Source organism: Aulostomus chinensis, chromosome 11, assembly GCF_037954235.1.
Source record: "Aulostomus chinensis isolate RoL2024-O1b breed Wild chromosome 11, RoL_Achi_v1.0, whole genome shotgun sequence".
Taxonomy (NCBI): domain Eukaryota; kingdom Metazoa; phylum Chordata; class Actinopteri; order Syngnathiformes; family Aulostomidae; genus Aulostomus; species Aulostomus chinensis.
This window is the reverse complement of record NC_141330.1, coordinates 18553308-18572362: the sequence shown is the minus strand read 5'-3', so window position 1 is coordinate 18572362 and position 19055 is coordinate 18553308. Positions and strand designations below refer to the sequence as shown.

General features: G+C 43.2%; 1 protein-coding gene across 10 annotated transcripts in view; it reads right to left on the bottom strand.

Annotated features, from left to right (window-relative positions):
- LOC147253697 (plectin-like) overlaps positions 1-19055 on the bottom strand; it is a 129169-nt gene that overhangs the window by 29831 nt on the left and 80283 nt on the right. For 6 of the 10 annotated variants that reach the window (XM_086218941.1, XM_086218945.1, XM_086218946.1 and 3 more), the window contains 5 exons: positions 8691-8752; positions 3532-3621; positions 2160-2237; positions 1969-2073; positions 853-1019 (listed from right to left, as the gene is read on the bottom strand). In XM_086218941.1, the coding sequence (XP_086075067.1) occupies positions 853-1019; positions 1969-2073; positions 2160-2237; positions 3532-3621; positions 8691-8752 (502 nt within the window). Of the gene's footprint in view, positions 1-852; positions 1020-1968; positions 2074-2159; positions 2238-3531; positions 3622-8690; positions 8753-10860; positions 11322-19055 lie in introns of those variants that run through there. The other 4 variants (XM_086218942.1, XM_086218940.1, XM_086218943.1 and 1 more) reach the window with 3 other exon arrangements.

The following is a 19055-nucleotide window of genomic DNA, read 5'->3' as shown; positions in this document are numbered from 1 at the left end:
GTTCTTCTTTTTGATCACATAGACAGTCCTGGGTCCTTTATCAGTCTTGGACTCTTAGAAAGAGGGAAAACAACAACAACAAAAAGGCTGTATCTTAACTATCTTTAACTAAATCACATACATTTAAACTGTTCTACATGTATTTTATTCCACCACCTCTATTCAAAGAGCCTCCCATGGATCTGTCTGGAGCCCCCCTGGGGAGCCCCACCTCACCTCTAATCATATTTAATAGAAGAATTACAGTCTCGACCCAGAGCCAAAGCTGACATTGTCTTAGTCATGGCCAACGCCTGCCAGTCGCCTTCTTAATTACATGAAGTTTTTATGAGGAGACATTAATACTGCTTTGATTAAGACCTGCCAGGTTTAGTTATTAAAATTCAACCAAAAATGGCCTTTTAATGGGTAGAGAAACCAAATTAAACAGATGAAATCAAAAAGATAAGTTTTAATTACATTTCCATTAAAATACCTCCGTTTAAATGCCGTATAAAAGCCAAATGTCGAAATTATTTAAGAATATATGAAGTTATTAAAAGCTAAAGGTTGCCTTTAATTCGTGAGTGCTTCTGAGAAGCTCATGTTACGTCAGATGAATGGATGGTGATGTGTGGAGACGAGCTTGAACATTACTTCTGCTTTAAAGAACCATGAGCAGAGCCCTGCCTCTGTTCTCCCTCTGTGACATGGTTGGGACTGAGAGGATTTATCTGGATCCCTCTTATTTCAGCAGGGTGTGGCTGTGTTTGTGCTTTCTGCTCGTTTTATTTGACTGTTTGCGCGCAGCAGTTTTTTTTTCCCTCTCTGTATTTCACTGCCTTTTCTCATCAATAAACTGAAAGCACTCACTAGTGTTTGTGTATGACGGCGTTGAAAAGCTTGCCGTCCCTCCAGCTGGTGCTGAAGTTGTCACAGCGGATGCCTTGGTAGCCGTCCGTCATCCTCTGGGACCAGAGCAGCAGCTTCTCCTTGGCCGTCATGTCTTCTGACTGGCCGTTGACTTGAATATCTGAGATCTGCGGGGGTAAAGATGGACAGCGTGTTAAGAGACAGGAAAGATGGAGAATCCGAGTAAATGAAGTGAGGGAAAGGAGTAATACAGTATTAGTGGAAACCCAAAGATGACAGCGGAACCTGTGTTAATCTTCAATGACATAATTAGCATCATGAAGGAGGTGTTCATCAATAAGTGTTGTTGCAGGAAGACTTGGCTCACAGGACGCTGTCTGCCTCAGTCTGAAAAAACGCAACTGAGGGTGTGGCATCCAGACAGTGTTTCATTTGGGGTGTGAATGACTGTGATTATCTAAATTGTCCTTGTCTCTTAAATCTAACTTTTAAATATGCAAAATATAAATGGAGTTGTTTCATAATTTCTTAAAGTTCAGAGTGTGAAAATATTTCCCCCAGTACTTTGGATTATTGTGTGTCGTCAGATCCAACAAGAACTGGAGGGTAATGTTACCGTCCCCTTTGAGGGCGAGCCTCTATGACTCACCAGCGACCCAGCAGTATTCTTTTCTTCTATTCAATAAAAACAGAATCTACTCTCTCCAAAACTCTCGTGTGAAGCATCAGGTTTTTGCTATTTGAACCTGAACAATTTGATATCAAAGGGTGGAGCCCGTCCTATTGTTCTGATGCCAAGGGGTTTTGGCAGCCACAGCCGCGAGCAGCAGGGAAAGGCCTGGGCATATGGGATGTGGTTGGGAGTGTAGCATGTCAACAAGTTGTACACTTGGCCTGTCACTCCCTCCCCCCTGGGAGTCAGGACTGACTCATACTTACACACCCTCCATAGTGTTTCATGTCTTTTGCAGTGTTAGTAGATGGGATTATGAACAGACTCAGATTAGTAAAGAGTTTCTCCAGGAGTTGATTGGTCCCATGGGAAGGAGCAGCTGACAGGTGCAGACCCCAGAGACAGAAGTAGGGAGCGATAAAATAACGGAACACAACACTGACAGCGGAGGAGACCTGGAAGTGGAGGATGATAGTCCATATTAACCCAAGGGTGAGCTTCGGGTTCCCATCCGCGATGTCGTCATTTCTGATGTTGACCAGCTTGACCTGGAAACACAAAACAGTGTGAAAAAGTAACACGAGGGATCATAGTTGCATGGCGAAACCTCCCAGCAGGACTGGATGTATCGTACCTGCCGGTGTTTGAGGAAATCCAGTGCTATCTGTACATTCTGCAGCTTGTGGAATCGCATACGGCCTTTCTCTCTGGGCTGAGGAGGGAAGAGAGAATATTTAACCGGAGAGCCAAAATGGAGGAAATGAACCGAATGGGAAACTGAAAAACAGATGGAGGGATTTTCATAGAAAAAAAATAGATGTGGAAACGAGAGATGGTTATTTCAACTATGACTTCATCCATGTACGTGTAATTCCTGGTTCTAAAATGTCATGATTTCTTGATTATCCTCTTATTTCACCAGGGAAGTCATTAAGAGTTAATTCTTATCTACAATGGCAGCCTGGCATAAGGGTAAGCCTCTTGAGGGCGGAGGGTAGGAAAAGAGAAGCAACCAAAGTAAAAAATAAACAAATAAAGTGACAGAAATAATACACCCTTGAGAGCACAAATTAAAGTGAGAAATTTGCATCGGTATCTTGCTTTTTAAATCATTTTTGAAGTAATCTAACAGCAAGCTGATTAACCCTTGATGCCTGCAGCTTCGTTTAGGGTTTATTTTTAAATATACATCTTAAAACATAGTGCAAATCTGAAAGAAAGAACATATATGTTATCCATCATTACTGCTATGCGAAGTGAATCAATGGGTCCTAGAGCACCCGGAAAACTTTTCCAGCAGCTAAATGGTTAAAGCAAGCATGTTGATGAAACAAACCAGGGATGTAAAAAGCAACACAATAAAACATCATAGAGGAGTCGAGACCGTGCACGGCCGGCTCAACGGGGGAAGCGGCGCGGGTGAACGATGGGGGAAACAACACAAAAAGAAATAGTGGCAACTATAAACCCACTCACCAACCGAACGCTCCTGACCGCGTCTCTCTCCCTCGGCTAGCCCCAGCAGGAGCAATGCAAAGAGAGGGGGCCGAAAAGGTCAGCACACACAGAGGAAGGTTAAAGGGAGAGGAGTGAGAGGAGGAAGAGGAGGAAGAGGAGCAGAGAAGGAGATTGACGCATCAGATAGGAGTTCATACAACAAACGCACAAATTGAGATCATGTGTCGCGGATACAGAGGTGTTAAAAGATGAGCGCAGCAGGAGCCGGTGGAGAGAGCGATGAACTACGGCAGCAAAGCAAACCGCAACCTCCTACTGCTGGCTTCAAAATGAATGCCTGATGTAGTTAAAAAAAAGAGTGGAGGTGTGAGAAAAGTCCCATTAGAATAAAAGAAAGATCTGAAATGAAAACAAGATGTCTGCTGACTGACAACTTGGCTGCAACTGATGATTTGTTGCCACGGGGAAGGGATTCCAGGTAGACATGAGTCAGGATTAGAAGATGGAGGCCGGCTGATGGCTGAGGTAAACATTCATGGATCGCTTACCAGGGTTTCGCCGGAGAGGACCTCCAACAAAGAGATCAGGTTATGTCCATCTCGAAGGTCTTCATACAGGTCTGTCACATGACGCTGTGCCTGCCGGGAACATGACAAACAAACATGAGAGAGGATTCAAGATGAGAACATTTTGGTGAGAAATCAAACACAAGCAGCATGTGTAGTCAAAGCTGGGGGGGGGGGGGGGTCTTTTTTTTAATACATTATTATTGTAATATTGTATAACCTTTCATGTTTAATCAACATGGAGCTTATAGATATATCAATACCTATGAAATCCTATTTTTGATCTGTTTACTTGTTAGCTACTAAAATAACATGGCAAAGGTTCTAAAAGGTTCAATTTACTGCAACAGATGGACTCACGGTCCTCTGTTACAAGGTTCTCAAAAAGTGGACAAAGCTAAAACCCCTGTCTGTAGTATTGGGAAGAGGATCCCAAATTTAATAGTCTAAAACACTGAAGGATCCACATCCAGGGTTGGCTCCCCTCCCACTTTTATTCTGGATGGTTCTCTAAAGTCTCTGCTAAAGGCTAGAAAATCCCTCGGGTAAAATGAAGGATTTAGCATGTCGGGTGGTGTTTGAGTTCATCTGATCTTCAGTATGATTCAGAACTCTGAAGACTCTTGAAACTTAAAGTCATCATTTCAAAAATTTGTGCTCAAAAGTATAACATTTTTATTTCAGGCAGAATTGGGTTGTACAAGTGTAACCCAGCTGTGTTATATAAGTTTAGCGCTCTCCGCCAGTACAATTCTGCACAGGTCAGGAATGTGTAGCCGTGAGCAGCCAAGCCGGAGTCCTCCTCCAAAAGCCAAGTGGCAGCTGTCATCCCTGACAAGTGATAGATGGGCCGAGGAATAAAAACCAGCGCGGTGAGTTATAAAAGGGGCTGGGGTGAGTCCAAAAAAATCTGTTAGAAACACACAAAGTGCCTATTTTATGATAGTTCTTGTGGTTGCACTTGCAGTCCAAACCAAGTTGATTGTTTTCGTAACAGACGTGAGGGTTGGATGCATTCAGATGGTCTGGAAATAATAAAGGTTAGAGAGGGTGTTGTGACGGTGCAAGAAAACAGCAGATGTAGAGAGAAAGACGGGAAACAATCACCATGCAACTTGATATTCACTCTATTTACTCAGTTAGAGGCCTGCAGGAACATGCCAGAACCTACCTGTACACTCCAATGCTGGGTGAAGAGGAAAATAAGATGGAGGAATTAAAACGAACGGATCAGTAAAGCAGAAAAAGAAAGGAGGGAAACAAGGAAGGGAAAGGAGAGGATAAGAGAAAGTAATGGTTATGAAATGAGCGATGGCAAGGACGATATTTAGAATGTTCATTTGGATGATGAATGTTAGCTAGAAGAGATGGAACATCCTAATTAAACTAATCACTCTTTCGTGGCACAACAAATTTCTGTAAACGCAGCTCTGGGTGTGTTTTGGGGTGTGTTTGATCATGTGGGAAAAAAATGAGGCCTCAACCCTCGAATGGAATGAAAGAAAATTTCCAGTGCAAGTTACAACAGTGGCGGATTTATTTTGGCAAGAATATCCACCCCTTTTTCGGCCTGAATGTTCACGACGATACAAAAGGACCTCAAGTGTTGTGGAGGCGGGCAACACAGCGGCCACCAGGGTTCACTGTCTACACGTGGAGAAACCTTCAAGCGTGCACCGCGGTAGTTAACAAACCAGCGACACACCCCAGGACACTTGGGTTAGTTTTTCAGATTGACATGCATTCACACAGCTGACAAAAGGTCCTCACACACTTTGATTTCCATTGTTCAAGTGAGGAATTGTATGATTTGCAAGTAGTTCTCACCCCGTTTTTAGCTGTGGGCTGCAGGGTGCACGACTACACTTCTAGTGTTAAGAGACAAATCACCTTCTCAGAGCCGAAAAGAGACACTTTGTCAACACTGCAGGTAGAAAATCATTAGCAGACATGGCTGACAGCCCCTCACCCTGATCCCACAACTCTGAGCTCCTCAATGATCTCTTGTCTCGGAACAAAGTACTTAACATGCCGCGCCTTCTGCATCATGTTCAAGTCACCTTATGTAAGGGTAGAGCCACATGCACCTCTCAGATGAATTTGTAATTTTCCTGCTGCTTCATCTTACAGAATGTGAAACAAAGATTTAGTGATGGGGGGGAGGGGCCCTTGTGACCCCAGCAAGCCTGTAGTCTGCCCCTGTCACGCACACCATTAAACCATTAAATCAGTTTAACGTCAGTTTAACCTCTGCAGCGATCCAGCTGCCTTGCAAGGTTACCTTAGCAGAGCATTCTTACACATGCAACCACAGAGTTAACACTTTCCCTCCCAAATGTCTTTTCAGCAGCTTTTCATGATACATCCAATTTGGATTAGGACATGTTAGATGGTCCCTCATCAGAGTTTTTCTCCTGGATTTAATGGTGGCTAGTCTAGTTCACTGGAATAATATTGCGGCTATAACCCTGCCGGATGATAATTATTTTAGTCGGTATTCTCCGCCCCTTCCATTTTCTGTGGGTAGCTGCAGTCAAAACCTCCGTCGCTACTTGAAACAACCAGAACCTCCGAGCTGGCGAGCTATCAGTAAACACACATGCTGAAAACGCTGTGATAGAATTTCGGATCATGCAACGAAGCAGGCCTGGTCAGCACTTTCAGGGAGGGAGTAGTTGCAATATATCAGGGCTGAGGCAAAATATTGGTACTGTATACATTGCTTCCTCACGCAAAATAATAATGATGATACACACACACCAAATATCAAGGTTTTGTAATCAAAGCGGCTGTTGTTAAACAGATTCTGCTGTTTTCACTCAATTACACCGATAGTTTATTATATTGTAGAGAATTCATCTCAGAATCTCTGCATCGTGACGCCAACGTTATCGTAAGCTAACTATCCTGAGGGATATTATTGCATTTTGACTTACTCGGTGACGCAGACCTCTGCAGCAGCTACATAAACTGTACACAAATCACACTGATCCTGATTATAACTGGCTTCCAAAAATACAAACAAACCGGGGCACCAGTCGAGCCAGTCGCGGCTCCTGTGCCGGCACAGCTCAACAAAGGGACCTCGAAGATGAATGCTAAAGATAAATGCATTGAAAGAACCACTGCAAGAGGGGGTGTTGAAACTCACATAGGAGTTATGTCCGGTCACTGGCGGGAAGCCCTCGCAGCACAAATGAACAGATTAAAAGACATTTCAGTAACAACTTCACGGTAATTGTTAGATGGGTAACAGGGTCATTCCACCATTTAGAAAGTCTGCGTCCTCTTATAGCTAACATGTGGTTTCCTGTATAACTCTTAAAATGCGTGAAGGTACAGCTACTGCCATAACAGTACTTATGCAACTGTGCACGCATCAACGGTCTTCCAGTACCAGCCGTTCAGACCTGCACAGCACATGTGCTACTGTTGGCTTCAACTACTGCAGGATTTGGGTTGACACCAGAATCTGACTTTTCACAGAGTAAAGTGAGTCCAGATGTATATGACTCACTCTAAAATGTAGTAGTGAACACGCAAAAGGAACTAGCGTGGATGGCGCAGGGTGGTAACAGAGTGCACATTCGATGAAAGGAAAATTCTCTTTGTGCTTATGTTTCCCCCTCTTGTTCCACCACTAAAAGAAATGAATGGCTCTATGTGTGTGGAATGAATATACAAACAGTGTGGAAGCACTTAATGTCACCAGGCTGTAAATGTATTCCTGCCCATGGTAGTTTTTTGGAGGAAAAGTGGCACAAGTAGGAGTATTTTTACTGCACTGGGAGGAGGAGTATTTTGTTACCGGCTAATTTTTCACTCCTAATGAGAAACTTCAGAGTGAGGACCCTTCATGGCCTGTTTACCTCCCTGAATGAGCGATGCATAAGGGATAAATTGGGTATTACAGTTGGAGGACGGGCGGTGGGTGAGAGTAGAGGGCTCCTGAGAGATGGTTTACACAGTTCCTGAGCTGATGACAGATCAGCCTTCTGGTAAGCCTCCCCATTACGGAGAAACAATATCTTTATGTGTGCTTTAATGAGTGAGGGTCGTGGTCCTTGCAGTGTACAGGGGAGGGATGAATAATCTAGATAATGGCAGCCTGTCAGTCAAAACAAGCCACAAGAAACTATTAAACTCTAGGAATCTTTTCATTGTGAGGGGAACTTTTGGAAGATATGCTCTTCTATTGTCCTCTCCTGAGCCACACAAGAAGATAGATGCCCTTCTCTCTGTCAAAGGTCAAATGCACTTTAGTCCTAACAGGTCTTTGCCTGAATTAAGAGAACAAGGGTTGCGTATTGTATCAATTATAAAACAATTCAAAATTGCCAGATGTTATCATCTTAGGATCAGAGACTTTGCTGGCTGAAAAACAGTGATTTGACGCATCGCTCGTGGGATATTTTGCTAAAATTTGATTGGATGGGGAGGATTACCTCCAGACAAGCCAAGATCCAGTACCTTCATCAAGTCAGATGGAAGGTGTGCCAACACCTCCTCCACTACAATTCATTGTGGTACGCTAATTAGCATTCAACTAAATCAAAAGATAAGAATAATAAATACAGTAAACTAAACAGCCAGTCGAGCTCCCTACTGGACGCAGAGAGAGAGAGAGAGAGAGAGAGAGAGAGAGAGAGCGAGAGAGAGAGAGAGAGAGACAGAAGTGTATCTATCTTCTTCTCTGTCTCTGAGGAGGATGGCAAATAGGCGTTGTTTGTGAAAATGTTAGCGTGTTCCCTTAAAAAGACATAAACTACCTTAAGTACGAACCAGAAGTGACATTCTCCTACGCTGTTTAAGTTTTGATCGCAGAATTACTGCCAACACTAATGCACATCGAGCTCAGTGACGTATCCGAGCTCTTATTGAAGGTGGAGATCAATGACTTCTCCACTTCTGAATTTCAACACGCATTACAGGCTTCACATATCATTCTGTGGTTGAATGATGATTCACTGAGCAAACACCTGCAGTATTATTCAAGTCTGGGACTTCTTTGATATCCACTGTGGTTGTTATGGAGGAGCAATTTTCAATGAAAGTGAAATTTGTTTAGAAAAGTCTCATTCATTCTGCACAAGCGCGCTTTGGTTGCATGTAAATGAAAACTGAGTTTCACCGACTCTTACCTTTATCAAGTGCTTGTTCACCCATTTTGTGAAGGTCTTTTTCTGTACACGATCTCGTTCATCTGCAGAAGACAGAAATGGAGACAAACTTCAGAGAGGTCAGAGGTCAGAGGCCCTTTCTGTCAAAGTAAATGACACGAGAGTGGGGAATTCCTTGTCTGAAATGAGGAGAGATTAATTCTTTTTACATGAAGGTGGTTTAAACAAATCAGCTTTGTTTGACTTCAGGAGGGTGAAGTCATCACTGGGTGGAAAAACATGACTCTGCACGTCTGCATCTGAGTCACAGCACATCAGAGTACATTCATTGTCTCAGGGATGCTCCATTTCTCTCACTCTATGACCCTAATGCAGCTCCTGAAAGCCATTCAGCACACACGGCATGCTCGCCACAAGACACGGCATAACTATTAGAGCAATTTCCCGACAAGAAACAACAAGATAGTGGCGAGGAACACACCCACTAAGACAACAAAAGCCGCATACACCCCAATCCTGCACCGTCTCCATTGGAGGTCAGGCTACAGACAGAAACCACAAGGTGTGTCACGGCAGTATTTGCTAGGGACGGAATCAATGGGTCCGAATGTTTTCATCTCCAAAAGGAATCAGAGGTGGAGGGTGGATTGGGAATTCCTTCATCCTGTGCTACTTCTTATCCTTTTATGGCAGGACCCGCCTTTGTTGACTCACATGGTTATTAGTTCGATTCACATCACGCTGCAGTGACCCATGGACATCAAATTGGCTCTTATCAGTTTAAAGGAGGTGATGTAACTATGCACAGTAAAACAAAGGGCAGGCCTTCTCTTCAAATAGGTGCCCAGAGGCCCCAGTTGTATTCTCAGGAGGGCGTCTGCAACAACTTCCGTAAATGTGTTGTGGAACTGGGTTTCCATGGAAACCCCATATACATACAGAGCTCACTTGTCATTGACTTGAACTTGAGCCACAGTTTTCACCCATTTAGATCTAAAAACTAGAAAATTCTACAGTGTTTTTTATAAATCGTTTACTAAAACCTGGCAAACTTCATCCACTGAAACCTCTCAGCCTCTGTGGCAGATAGAAGAATGAAATTAAAAAAAAAAAAGCTCAGACCTTTGGCGTGTCAAATGACACGCATTCACCCTATTATTCATCAAACATTTCTTTTAAAAATCAATAACAAAGACATGGATGTTGCCTCAGCTCTTACACAGACACAACCCAGGTGTTGCATCAGATCGAAATGATTAAACTGATATGTCTGTATCTCTGCTTCCGGTCAGGAGGGTAACACGTCGCTCTCAGAGCTGACGCATGACGAGTGGTGACAAAAACACAGCAACATGTGTACCAAAGGCTGCTGCAGGCTAACATGTTCCCATAGGAGTTGTTCTTTAACCTGCAGGTCGCTGCTCACATTGTGTTACCTAATCCTGCTCCAACTGGAGCTCGTGACAGCTCTTTGAGGACATTTGTCTTTATAGTTGAAGGGTATGCTTGTTGATAGGGGTGAACGAACATCCACGTATTAAATGTCACCAGACAGAAACAGGTTTCAGGAAGACTTTACGACCCAAACAGTAAATCCTTAAAGCTGCCATCAGGGCTATTAGAGAACAGTGTCACTGCATGTTTGATTACAGAATAATCCCATCAGTTGCTGATATGCTCATCACCGCTGTAGATAAAATGTCAGGAGGCAAGAAAAAAAATGTGATTGGAAAACAAAGTAAGTAAATGTGAGTTATTAATGCGAGCTGGCCGGTAGGGATTCATCCATCACAAACACACACACAAACAGCAAAAAAAACTATGAATGGGTCCTGTTGACCAATACCAAGTGAGGGAGATGCTGATGATTAAAGAGGGGGAGTAACTGGGACAGTTCAGTCTTAAATGGCTCACGTTTCCAGTTTTTGTAATGAAATAAAACACCGCTGCCTATGAAGCTGTGAAAGCCGAGGATAAGAAGTGAAGTGCTGGTAGCTTAAAATGCCACCATTTCCATTTCCTATTTTACGCTACCAATCAACAAATACCTCTCGCGGAGAGACAGACCTGAGGAGTTGGTTTTTTTTTTAAAACTGAGAAAGACCATGACTGTAACGTCTTACACAAATCAGAACAAACATCTCAAGATTAAAGCTGTGGATTTTTCCATTTAATGCCACCATACTGGTACCTTTCCTGCCGTCCATAGCCTTCAACATCCCCTGGTAATAGCCTTCGTCTGAGGGCATCCTGTCTCTGCCCATGCTGTCAGAGGAGAAGTTCCTGTACCTCTGCTGTGGAGAGGCCATGGTTGCTGTGTGTCACTGCTGCTTCACACACACACAATAATAATAATCCTAATGACAAAGTATCCTTGGTCGTTTCCCCTTGATAAGAACTTTTCTTTTCCACTAACTGGCCCTCGATTCGTCCCACAGTAAGCGATCGTTGTCCGCCGCACCAGTCCACTTAGCAATTCCCAAAGCTATGATTTCTTTCCCCTCTTGCCTCCTCACTCCCTTCTTTTCCTCCTTAGGTTTCTTTTTCCTTTCCTTTTTCTCCCGCTCACTCTATTCCTTTCATAGTAAATGGTGCCTGTGGGCTATGAAGTCCGGGGCCTGTCCCCTGTGTGATGTGCGAGTGTGTATTTAGTGGTAGTCATCTGTGTGGAGGACATGGTGGGTAGGGCTCTGAACACACCCCTTCCTCTTGCAGGGTGCCGTATTTTGGGAGTAAGAAGAAGAAGAGGAGGAGGAGGCGGGGAAGGTGTGGTAACCAGCATGTACTCTCACTTCATGGCTCTGTTTGCGCAAGATAACACACACACATAAAGACACACACACACATACACTCATTCATGCTGAGTTAGAAAGGAGTGTAAAAAAAAAATCATAAAAGTTAACGCTGATATTCTTTATGTGTTATATTGGACTGAATTGATTGAGGATCAATTATTTATTGCAGGAAGTAAAACACACCCGTCAACTGGCAACCAAGTTTGGATCGACTCAGGCTCACATGCACACACACATCTCGTGGTTAATCATTTCTTTTCCCAGCATTCCTCACTTACTCACTGTGATGACAAGAGATGGGGGTGAGATAGTTTGGGGAAGGGTTGCTATGCTTAGACCACACCCTAAACATCACCGGCAAAAACTGAGGGTGTGTTTTCATCACTAATCTGAGCACAATTTTCAACTCATCAACCTGAATGTTTTTGCTGCCGTCTGTGTTGTTAAAGGTCGGTGTCGCATCATCGAACCATCCTGTTCATCGGAACTCTCTCTCATGATGATGGTTGACTTGCAGTGGTTATAATCACCATAGTTCCCCTGCCTAACGACACGTTTCCTGATTTATTTATTTATTTTTTCAAATCCTGACAAGTAAGAGAATGCGAAAGGCATCGCTTCCTGTAAAGCAGAGGATTTTCCCCTCGGCGGCAGACAGACAGGCAGGGTAACATCGCGCTTCAGCCTTTGATTTGATTCGATAAGTTGAGTGATGCACAAGTCAGTAAATTGAGAAGTACCTTGCTAAAAATGTAGTGTAATGAAGAATGTAGTTCCTAGCTAGTAAATCATGGGTCTCAACTCAATTAAGGCTCCCAAACAACTACGTGAGACGGTGGTTCTTATCTTTAGTCTTATATCTTCTATATCAAAGTTTCACAAATGGACATGTAGTGCATTTAGCAACAAAACGACAAACTTATCCATTAAGTCCCTCCGTAAATGTCTCCTATATGTGCTGACAGCTAAACTGGAGGGCAGGGTGTGTCCTCACACCACTCAACCCTGCCTATGTAGCCCCAAGGTGGATATATATCCCATTTCTCCACCCTGACTGACATCACTTTATCAGGCATCTAAAAGCACTTTTTCATCCAGGGTGAAGGATATTAAATGCAGCTTGCATGGACATGAAGGAGCTTGTATTGGTGTGAGTGTGTCAGAGTGAAAGTGTGTGAATGTGTGTGAGTGTGTGTGTGTCCGTGATGTTGGCTCATTTCAAGCCACGTTCGCAAATTCGGAGACACACCTGTGTAGTTCCGCAGAATGTCTGGGCAAGCTGAGGAATTAGGGAGTGGTAGGTGACTGGGCAATTAGATTCCAAGAAAAGGGGAGTGAAAAGAATTTGAAGCAGAAAAATCAGAGACAGCGATTGTAAAATGTTCATCTGATACCATGTAGGTCGTAACGATTGTCATATACCTGGCTTTAATAAATCAAAAAAAACTGCAAAACATAAACTAGAGGGCACCCCAGAGAGCGCACTTTTTCACTGCGTTGAACAGATCCGCCCCCAAACTAAAAGGGTTCTTGCTTGGCCCGTGCAACACTAACTAACCAACTAGTTTGATGAAATTTGGCCAGCTAGTTTTTGTGTAATCCCGCTAACAGGCTGAGTTGGCATAGGTAGTGCAGAGACTATCACCCTGCAGAATACAATCGGTTTTGCAGGTCATTTGATACACAGCAGCAACAATAGATGCTACCTCAGAGCGCTGGGATGCTTTGGCAGTGGAACAAACACCAACACCCACTGGAGCTGGAGCTCTAAACCTCACGGGACTCACTAGCAGGGGACCCACATGGGAACCAGAATGGACACAGAAACTGTGGAACATCTAAGTCATGAGATCTTTCCTCCAGAGAGGAGACGTGTCATTAAAGACTGAACATGCTTATTACACTACTCCCTCATCTGGCTTCATCAAAACCAGATGGGCTTTTTATACGAGCAGAGGGAGCCCGGTGAAAATATGAGGAGAAAGCATTTTCTCTCCAAATGACATGTTTGGTTGGATCGTTTGTTTGTGATGGAAGTGAAAGGGGCACTGGGCTTCTTCTCTGACCAGTAAACCTGAAAGAGCTTCTTACACAGTGGACGGCACCAGCATTAGTCCTTGGTTCACCCTGTCGTTAGCTTGACTGGCTCTTCCCCATTCCAGTGAATTAACATTTTCAGTTTCAATGGGTTTCTAATTGCATTTTGCTTAGTCATGTGACCAGTGACTGTCATGATCCGGACCGATGCGAGCAAATGTTAATGTCGTTACGGTTCGCATTCTTCGCCTGCAGCGGAGGAATCCTACTGGCTTGCGCGAGCTCCACTGTAATTTTGGTTCAGTGAAATATTTGACTGCCCAGTCAGCGCTGGTCACATCTGTGGCATGCAACAAAGTGACTGAGCTTCACTGGTTTTGTCACATAACTGCAGCTGGGTGACTTTTGAATCCGGTTCTGACCTTCATGTGCCTCTCAGTGCTCATCTGGCACTCTCTCTCTGTCCAGGTTTGTGATTAAACACCAGAAACACCAGTGTCATTCCCATCGGTCTCAACTCCACTGGGTGATGAGCTCATTGTCAAACGTTCGCACCCGTGAACGTCAACATGTTAGCGTTACTCATGCACTCAAAACGTTGGCGTATCAAAGTGCAGTGTCATGAGGTGACTGGCATAATAAAAGTAGAGATTGCTAACAAGACACATCACCGATGGTTGGGCTTCCATCCAATTGTACCTAAAATTTTTTTACTGAATTGTCAGAAAATTGGCAATAGAAAACGCAGAAATGCAAATGACATCGGTATTTTTTTTTTGCATTGTTTTCTTTTCTCACCCTCAGATAAGCTCACACTCTCGCCAAAGTGAGTTGTCTTGATTTCATGAAGTGATGTGAACGCTTTCTTTTACCAAAAGGCGTTCCCATCAACCGCATCAACGGAAGATCTCTCAACTTTTTAAGTGCAATTTGAAAATGAGCATTCAAAACAGCTGGATGCAAATGCCGTTATTTAGTAAATCACTCAGTATTATTACCATGAAGAAAGGTGACGCCGTCATCCTTGCCAGGGCTGATCTTGGACCAGTGTCTGATTCATTCTTTTGTTTTACCAATTATAAGGGTCATTCGATTTTTCAGTGATGGGCTAAATGTTTCCATTCCACTTCGTCATTTCTGCCACCAAGTTGCCCACTGCTGTAGACGCTCAATAAGAACCAGTCCATTAGAACCCATCCGCTGCATCGACCAGGTCCTGAGCCATTTACCCCTTTTATATCCATGTCTCATGGACACTCAGCTTGTTGCCACTTATGGTCTAGAAAAACCTGTTTTCAAGCACAATGGAAGACTCGATTCCCAAACAAATTAGAGGACAAAAGAATGCAAAGAATGTCTCATTATGGTTTTTGAGCATCCTGAATGGTTTAGCGAGGGGGAGGATGGCAACGTTGTGAAGGATGAAGACGCTGCAGGGAGCTTTCTGTTTTGCAAATATATATATTTTATTTCTTCCTTTAACTTCGGATATCCCTTGCACAATCCAGGTAAAGTTGTAATTATTATGACCATATTTGGCCACCACACCCCACAGGAAAGGAATGCCAATAAAAGCAGTAGTGACCTAAACACGCCTTCGGATTATCATCCCTATTCGTCAGTAAAAAGGAGGAGGAGGAGGGACAACTAGAGGGAGGGGAGCCGCCACCTGAATCACGCTGCTTGCTCGGGTCGGATTTCTGCGGGCGTTTGCATACAAAGCCAGTTGAGAAAGAAAAAACAGGTCATGTTGAGTCCCACCTTCTGGAGGTTGGGAAATCAAAAGCAGTATGATGCAAGCTGTGACGCTCACTCAACCAAGTTTGACAAGCAGAGTGAAAACAAAGGATTTCTGCACCAAAGCGACCAGCTGATGGTTTCTAACTGTCCAGTCACTGCATTTTTAGAATGAAGTTGTTCCATCTAGAGATGGAGCTGCAAACCCGATTTAACTCAGACGCTACAAGGCTGCGGATTAGCAGCGGCAGCTGAGTTTGAAAATAGCTCGCCGCTGAGCTTCCGAAGCCTTGTGGGCTTTACCCAGAGTGTGAGTCGCCGATAGTACGGTCTAGTATGAAGTCCGGTGAGGTTTGGTGGTGAGGAGAGCTGAGAGGTGAGGTGGCTTTACAGAGGCATGTGTCTCCCTCTGCAGGTGAGACGAGTGAAATATGGAGGATGTGACAGGGCAGGGAATGTGCGGCAGGGTTCGGACCAACTCGAATTCTACGCATAAAATTGTGTCAAAGCTGTTTTGTTATCGATTTCTACATTAAAGTGAGACAAAAACATGGATATCAGCAAAACCTTAATAGTACAGTGGATTTTTTTTGTTATATACGAGCAAAAAACTGATGTGTCATGCTCACACTTCCACTTTTGAATTTTTAATAGTCTTGATTATGCTCTGTGTGCACCAAAACACAATCACATACGATGACCGAAAACGGCAATTTAATATTTCATTTATAGATTAATATGATTCCATTTTTTTATATAATTTTTTGGGGAAAAAATTCACTTTCTGAAAAATACCTCAAACAGAACGACGGGAAATGGAATTAGAAGTTGAAACTGACTGATTTTTGGTTACATTTATCGAACTATATTAAGGTGAAAAATACGCACCCAAAAACACCTCAAAAAGCTACAGGTTTTGTTTTTTTTCTACAGGACCATTTTTGACTGATTGTTACATTAAATCTCTCTCATTAATCCTCCCGTATATTCTACAGCTTCTCTGTTTCCCCTGACCTCTCTGAATCCATCTGGTGTTTCCATATGCCGCCATGTGTGGAAAAAAGGGAACTTGAGGAGTGTTTCTATGGCAACGTCCATAAACACACCGCACCATGTGGTCTGGTAGTTCTTAGTCATCGCTGTATTTTTAGCTGCAGAGCTGGCGGAAGCACCAGGAACCGATAGATTTACCATAGAAACGAAAACACCATCACGCCCCCACTTCATTCAAGCGAAAAGGGAAAACGCTGATCAATATTGGCCACTAGAGGCCGCCAGACGACAACCACACCCGCCCACATCGAAGGGATTGAAAACAGGTCTCACAATAAGACCTATACAGCTCACTAAAGTAAAGAAGAAATATGATATAATCTACAATGTTATTTTTTTATATCAATCTTATTCTATTTACAGTATTATGTTTCTTTTACTGTCACTGGATATTTAATTAAATCTACTGCTCAAGTCAAACGTATTTCTAAAAAAAGTGAAAGAAATTAAAACTCTCATCATCACATCACAAATGCAATTCAACAGCAGAATTTTACACACAAAACAGAAGATGTTAAAGCCCTTCATGTAAATGGCTCACTGTGGTTTCCCGTGTTACAAAACCTGCTTCTTTCACTGTCAACAGGCTGATATCAAAGATAACACCTCCTGTAGTTGTCACTCATTTACAACAACACATCAATCTTTCCACCAGCCCATCGACGGTGAATACAAATCATGCATCTATAAATCCTTCATTTGACAGCCGGACCATTTTTTTTTTTTATCATCTTAAAATGTTACCACAAGTCACATCATATAACAGAGCAGTGGCGGACCGGTGGATGGTTGTAACGTATACGGTGAGATAGTTTATCGAGGCATTTATTGCCACAGCAGCTGTAGGCAAATGTGCATCCCTTGACGGTAAAAAAACATGTTCTTCAACCGTTTTACGATGCACGCCAGAACAGTCACTTCAGCAGTGGTAGTTCGTTTCTGAATAGTAGTATAGTATTGCTCTGAGTTACAACCCAAATATGTTGCTATTAAAAGATTAAATTAGAAACAAAAGCATTACGTGTTAGAAATATGGAGGTAGGGCTCAGATGATGCATGAAAAGATACAACAGGAACACACTGCACATCTCTACAACCTTACACTGAAACAGCTAAAAGTCTAACTCTCCTCCTGTGCTGAAAGCAGACACGCCAACTCCTCTCTGACCGGCCGACTCATCATCAGATGTCTCCACTCACCTACACAACACATTTTACTGTACAGATCTCTGCTCCTTCCTCCATAGGAGCTCCTCACTTGCAGGTAAGTCTTCCTCCACATGGCATCCATTATAGTCCACACAGCAGCCCTCTGGGTGTCAGACGCACCGGGGCAGGTGGTGGTCAGAGGACACTAAGAAACAGGGAGCTCTTTCTAAAAGATGAGAGCGGGATAGTCTGCCCTGCCCCCCTCATTTGCTACTTTAACACTGTATTAAACTGCTATGATGATCTTTGTACTTTGGGTCAATCGCAGAGCAACAAGTGAGGCAATCCGATTGGTTTTACAGCCACATTGTGGATTAAACATTAGCTATCAAGCTGGAGACATAGTCAATATGAGTTATTATCAAATGTTGATCATACAACACTTGGTATTTGCCTACAGTATAAGGGGGAGGTGTTGGAGGGTCTCAGGTTGTTGTGGTTCTTGCCTGCGAGTCAAACCTCTGCCCCAGAGCGACGTAGATGAGCCTGATGCTTCTTTTATAAGTTGTTTGTTACTTTTCTTTTCTCTGAGCTGGAATCTTAACATTGCACTACAATCTACTTCACCACTGCTGCACAGGTACTCCTTAGAATCACAACATACAGGAGGAATGTTTTGTTTAAATGTGCGCCTGAGCAAGGAGGCACAGACCCGGCAAGTCACTGTCAAGATGGGGGGATTTATGAGCAGGCACAGCTGAGCTCTTCCTGGGTCATATTGGAAAGGGAAAGTGACCTTATTATGCCAAGTTCTCTTCTTACAGGTCGGTGACCCCTGACCCGAGACCCTGTAGGAAGCTCTCTGATCTCCTCACACATGCCACGCTGACCGCGATAAATCAGAGAGCATCAGTTTTGTTTGACCTGTGTGGTGTCTTTTTACACAGAATATCCCTCTGCAATACGTGTCACATTTTACTTTTCAGATTTTGGAAGACTGCACTGATGATACCTGGATTTTGATTGCATTAACCAGCATCATACCCTCCATCATCAGAGAAGACAGAGCTGCGGTTCAGATATTTGACTTGTGGCTAAATATGAAGAATATAATAATGATTGAGATTTAACTCCACAAATTTAAAAAAAAAAAAAATCTGGAAGAATCTATTCAGATTTTCAAATCATTCTGACAGGAGCAGCGGTTATTCTGACAACAACTTCTTAAAAGGAGAAACCAGTACAGCATCGTCCGCTCTCTAGTCATAGCTTTTCAAATCATAACAAAACCTGATAGAAATCACATAGAAGGCCATAAAGAATTCATTCATTTCCAAGAGATATGTGACCATGAACTAAAGTCTGTGCCATCGTTCACATCGTATTTAACTGGCAAGACAGCGAGATATAGAGGCGCACAGGAACGAGACATAAAACCCAGAAATAAGTCAGCGTGGTTAAAGGTCCGGCGCCATCATTGATTTTTGAACAAGCTTTTGGTTAAATTCTTGAAATAAGGTCTGTGGTTTAAATACACAACAAAATACTACACCTTTAAGGTTTTGTGTGTCTTAAGATGCATGGGACCCTTTTTGATCAGAGGTTGGAGATAACA